The 5,878-nt window shown below is 37.9% G+C and overlaps 1 protein-coding gene across 1 annotated transcript; it reads left to right on the top strand.

Annotated features, from left to right (window-relative positions):
• The first annotated feature begins 837 nt into the window (after window positions 1-837).
• On the top strand, window positions 838-5,668 carry LOC145133224 (uncharacterized). The gene is made up of 4 exons (XM_079068155.1): window positions 838-935; window positions 1,075-5,068; window positions 5,172-5,261; window positions 5,381-5,668. Exon 2 carries the CDS (start codon window positions 1,137-1,139, stop codon window positions 5,061-5,063), a length of 3,927 nt encoding a protein of 1,308 aa, XP_078924281.1. The 5' UTR covers window positions 838-935; window positions 1,075-1,136; the 3' UTR covers window positions 5,064-5,068; window positions 5,172-5,261; window positions 5,381-5,668.
• The last annotated feature ends 210 nt before the right edge of the window (window positions 5,669-5,878 follow it).

Here is a 5,878-nt window from a genome sequence, read left to right as displayed (position 1 = left end):
AAAGGGTCCGCCCTGATCGCACTACATCCCCTAAAGACTTATTCCGCACCGAGTGTTTATGAATTAATCTAATGTTTTGAGAATACTTTGACTCTGATCGTCTTTTGGAACAATGAATGAATGGTCTTAACTTATGTAAAATGAATTTTTTACTTGGAAATTTTGGGACGTCGCATTAGGTCTCCTCTTTGTGTTTGTTTTCGATCAGGGTCTCATTGAGTTATGTGTTTGTTTCTGATTATTAACAAATCGAAGGGTGGGAAAAGTGAAGGAGGTCTTTTTTTAAAAAAAAATGATAATAATAATAAAAACATTAAATTAATTGAAAAATAAAAACACAAAGGTATTATCATCATTTCAGTTTGAGAATGGACTAAGCTCGCAATAAAATCGTCTTTGAGGGATGAAGCGTGCAAAGATAAATCAAACAAGGAACGATCCGAGTTAACTGTTCAAAATATAGACTAAACGTGCGTTTTGATACATATACAAGGGATGAATAATGTAATTTACGTATGTTTCAACTTTCAACTTCAAAAAGGTTCATTGATATTGCTAGTTTAACCAAAAACCAAAACATCAAATAAAAACAATCAAAGAAATTGCTTTTTGACACTATAAATCATTTATCTTCCAATTCAGCTTTAATTTTAAGTGAAAATGAAACCTTATTCACCCATAGATATAACTCTTTAAGAGAAACAAATTACAAATCTACAAAAAACTTGATATTTTCTTAATATTTTTTTAATGTAATTATTTTTCGGAGTTGAGATCCGAAAAAGACATAACCATATTTTCTGCTCTTTTTTGATGTAAAAGTAAAATTGATAGAAATCTAATAAAAAGAGAAGACCAAAATTCGTACTTCACTTTAACCCTCACTTTCTCTCTCTAGAACTCGATCCAGTGTTCAGCTTGACGGCATCGACAAGGTACGCTATCTCTGTTTCTAGGGTTACCGTTTTCTTCTTCACGATGGCTTCTTTCTCAATTGTCGTAGGTGCTCGATGCATATAAATAGTTCTCATACAAAGTTAGGGTTTTAATTCTTTGCTTCTGAATCTATACCAGGTAAAAATTTAAGTACATACATAGTTTATTGTTACTGATCTACTCGGATTACGCTCTCAAATATGAAAGAACATGAGGATGATGTGTTGCCTACCGTCAAGGAATCTACTGCGACTGTCGATTCTACTACAGCTGATGAAACTGTAACCCTGAGAGGGAAAATTGAGGGGCTTTTCGGTGAGAGAGACGAAGGAGAGGATATGGTGGTGGATGTTGTGGGAGCCGATGTGGTTGTTGATGATCGTGGGGGTACAAGGGTTGATTTGGAAGGTAAGGTGGGTATTAATGGCTTGATGGAAGAGGGCTCTACGAGAGAAATTCAGTCTAGTGATATGGATGTAGACCAAGTTGGTGTAGTTGAAGAAGTTAGAGTTGTGACTTTAGAGAAAGTTGAGGTGGTGGTGAATGATGAGGGCGTGAAGACAAGTGTAGAGGTCAGTAAAGAGGTTATTCAGGAGAATGTGGTGACTACTGTTGTGAGTGCGATGGATTGTGATGCTCAGAAGTCAAGTGAAGAGCCTGAAACTGGTGGAGGAGAAAGTGCAGTGAGGGATAACAATAGAAATTCTACCAAGGAGATTGTGGAACAGCATACAGAATCTGCTCAAGAACTGGCCGATGGAGACCATGTGATGGATGAGACAACTGGAAAAGAATCTGATGTTTCAAATTCCTTAAATTTTCCAGAGTCATTCACTACAACAGTGAATCCTGGTTCACGAGATGCTCATGTGGCAGCTGTAAAGGAGGGGTTATTTGGCAAAGATGAAGGTGAAGATGGTGTTGATAATCAAGTTTCATCAACAGAGGCTCTCAATGAAGGAATCACTGCAGATAATGTCCATGTAAGCCCTGAAAATTTGGAGCAGCAATCTGGAGATGACGAAACGAGGAAAGAGATTTTGCAGCCAACAGTCGAAGTTGCAACAAATGATGTTCAAGATTCTGGAAATGGAACTCAGGCAGGAGATTCTAATGCAGCTCTTCAGTCATTGGGTGGAGAGGTTCAACTTGCTGGGGGGGAGGGTGAAGCAGAAAGAGGTTTAGCAGAGGAGACAGTGGAACAGGGTATGGAATCTGTTCAAGAAGTGGCTGATGGGTTGGTTGTAGAGGAGGGTTTAGCTGGAAAAGGTGAAGCTCAAGATGGTGTTTCTAAGGATCCAAGCTCAGAATCCACTGATAATCCTAATGTAGAGGAGGGTTTAACAGAGAAACAGGCTACAGAGTCTGTTCAAGAAGTTGCTGATGTAGATTCCACAAAGATTCTGGAGTCAGTTTCCAAAGTTGATAAGGTGATTGTAGAAGAGGTTTTAGCTGGAAAAGATAAAACTCAAGATGTTATTTTGAGTGGTGGAGTCAATGCAGGAACAGGTGAAGGTAGTGTCCAGGAAAATGCTCAGAAATCTGAAGTTCAAATGAGCAAAGAAGAGACTTCACATTCAACAACAGGAGTTAGAATAGATAATGATCAAAAGTCTGGAATTGATACAACAGATAAAAAGGAGGAATCGGAAAGAGGTTTGGTCAAGGAGATTGTGGAACAACCAATGAGTTCCATTCAAGAAATGGTTAATAAAGATCATGTGATGGATGAAAAGCCTGAAAAAGAGGTTGAAGTTCTAGACTTATCAAAGGTTCAAGAGTCCTCCACCATGGTGGTTGACCAGAAAACTGAAGTTGACCCAACACCTAAAGATGAGAGTTTACACACAACGATAGAAGTTATGACAGCTGATGCATCTCATAAAAGTTTAAATGTAGCCAATGAAGTGACAACTGCTCAAAATTTACCAAATCATGAAGTGCAAGTTTCCAGTGTAGGTGGGATTTTGGTAGAAAACCAGATCTTGAATGTTGATACTGAAATGAAGGTTTCTCAAACTTCTGTGGAAACTTTTGAGGAAGTCAACCATGCAACAAGTCATGCAGATTATGGAGAGGATGCAGGGATGGACATTGATGAAGTACTGGGATGGAAAGATGAAATCCCAGGAATTGATTCTTTACATGGTCAAGAAAAAGATCAAGATTTCAAGATTAATACAAACCCAGAAGCTAATTTTGAACATGGACTTTCAAAACCTTTAGTCTATGAACGCCGTGTGCAGGTAAATGATGATGTTGAAGAACATACAGATTTCTGCAGACAACAAGAAACAGAAACACTAGAAGTAGAACAGTCAACATTGACCGATGATGTCAGCGAGCCACTCGACAATGAAACTTCTGTTTCTTTCCATCAATCATGTTATTTCCACCCACCAGAAAACGAAGGTGAGTTCTCTGCTTCTGATTTAGTCTGGGGTAAAGTCAGAAGTCATCCATGGTGGCCTGGTCAAATCTTTGACTCATCTGATGCATCCGATAAAGCCATGAAATATCATAAAAAAGATCGATTTTTAGTCGGGTATTTTGGAGATCGAACATTCGCATGGAACGATTCAACAGTCTTGAAACCATTTCGTGCAAAATTTTCCCAAATTGAAAAACATACAAATTCAGAGGCTTTCAACAATGCCCTCCATTGTGCTTTGGAAGAAGTCTCCAGAAGGGTAGAATTGGGACTTGCATGTTCATGCACACCTCACGACATCTACAAGAAAATCGAATGTCAGATTGTCGAGAACGCAGGAATCAAGAAAGAATCAAGTAAAAGACACGGTATGGACAAAACTGCCCTTGTGACCTCATTTGAGCCTGATAAACTTATCGACTATGTAAGACTACTCGCAAAGTCTCCATATGATGAAAATGACAAAATGGACCTTGTAATGGCAAAAGCTCAGTTGTTATCGTGTGCACGTTACAAAGGGTATCGCCAGCTGTCCGAGTTTCAGTTTTGTGGAACTTTATTGGAAGATTCTTCGGGGTTGACTCAAGGGGTTGACCAAGTCATCAAGAAAGAGAGAATCTTCTCAGATTTAAAAGTAGATCCAACATACTACCCTGGAAACAGTGAAGAAGGTTCTAGAAAACGAAAGGCTTCTGATTCCAATTCCAATTCCAATTCCGATGTTTCGGTTCCAGAGAAACGACCAACTCTGGAAACAGTAACTCCAAGCCCTAAACCCTCTTTCAAAGTTGGTGAACTCATTCAAAGAGTGGCAAACCAACTGAGTGACAAAAACGTTGAACCTGTTGACCAAACAGTTGGACTTTCTCATTCTGTTCAAAGTCCGGTCAACATGGTCAACCCGGTCAACCCCCAAGCAAATCTACCCGAAATGTTATCACAACTTCAGTTAACTGCTCAAGATCCAATGAAAGGGTACACCTTCTTGAACACTATAATCCCTTTTTTTTATAGCCACAGAGCTGCGGTTTTTTCTAAGTCTTTAAAGCAAAATTCATCTACTCCTGGAAGGGTTAATGAGACTAGAAAGAGAAAGCCATCGAACGAAAACGATCCGGAAGATTTCGAGTTTGATGATGTTAATGATTCGTATTGGACGGACAGGATCATCCAGAACCATCCGGAAGATTTGCAGCTGCAACCTGCGGTGGTGGTGCATGATAACAACCAAAACGGAGGTGTGGAGCATCCACACCAGATTGTGGCCTATGAAGAGAAACAAAAACCTGTGAAACAAAGTCGTAGGTCGAATAAAAAACGGTTTTTTAGCAGCAATCATGAGATTGAAGCAAAGGAGCAATCAGAGCTTATTGAGAGAAGAAGGTTAAATTTGGCAACTGAGGTTTTAATGAAGTTTACAGAGGGGATTTACTTTCCTTCTGAGATACATTTGAATAAAATGTTTAGAAGATTTGGGCCTTTAATGGAATCAGAAACTGAAGTTGATAGACAAAGTGGGCGTGCTAGAGTTGTTTTTAAAAAATGTTCTGATGCTGAAGTTGCTCATAGCAGTGCTGGAAAATTCAACATCTTTGGTTCCATTGTTGTAAATTATGAGCTTAATTATACTCCATTGATTTCTTACAAGCCTTTGCCTCTTCCATTGGCACATGAACCAGCCACGGATGCATGCTAGTAATGGTAAATTACCCTTTCGCCCTTGTAAATCAAAAAACATTTTGGTTTTTGGTTTTTGACTTTTTGTTTTGTTTATAAAATATTAAAATCTGTTTGTGTGTTTCAGGTGAGATCATTGGAAGTTGGATTCATACAAAGAAAGCAATGAGAACATGATATACAATTAGAGACTTGAGTGAGAATCAGGTTCATCAAAGTACGTTGCCATTTTTCTGAATTTGGTTTTGATTTTTTTTTTTTTTTTTTTTTTTTTTTTTTTTTTGCTGTTTTGTGAAACCTATTTGATTAATTTGGATTTTGTTAAAAATGATGCAGGTGGTTGGGTGTAACGGTAATGATGTGCAAGATATGGATGTAAGTTATTTAGAGAAGTAAAGTAGGAATGTTAAATGTATGATTTTCTTGTTGCCTTGAATAAGATAAGGTATTAGGTGAAGAAACTAAACTTTATTCTAGATTAGTTTTTAGTTTTTAGCATGAGTTGTTATTTATAAGTCTGCTAAAAATCCCATTTAATTACTGTTGTGTTGTGATGGATTGTATCTTGTGGAAAACATGTGGCTTTTCTTTGGTCCAGGGAATATAGGGTGGGTTGTTTCTTTTTGACTTGATCCCTAAAGAAGTGCTTAATGGGTTAAGCCAAGAAATACACAAGCATTTCTTTGTTGGTGTTGGGTGAATCCACAAAAGATTCATTTAAAAATGATTATTGATTGCTACTTAACTTTGTCAAGTTGAGGAGATGGAATTGGTCCTAGAGTAGTGGATTGATTGTTTATGCCTTCGATTGGATTTACAAGTAATGGAAAACAT

This window comes from Lactuca virosa, chromosome 8, assembly GCF_052849685.1.
Source record: "Lactuca virosa cultivar CGN04683 chromosome 8, Lactuca_virosa_CGN04683_v6, whole genome shotgun sequence".
Lineage (NCBI taxonomy): Eukaryota > Viridiplantae > Streptophyta > Magnoliopsida > Asterales > Asteraceae > Lactuca > Lactuca virosa.
This window is presented reverse-complemented; position numbering and strand designations above follow the sequence as displayed.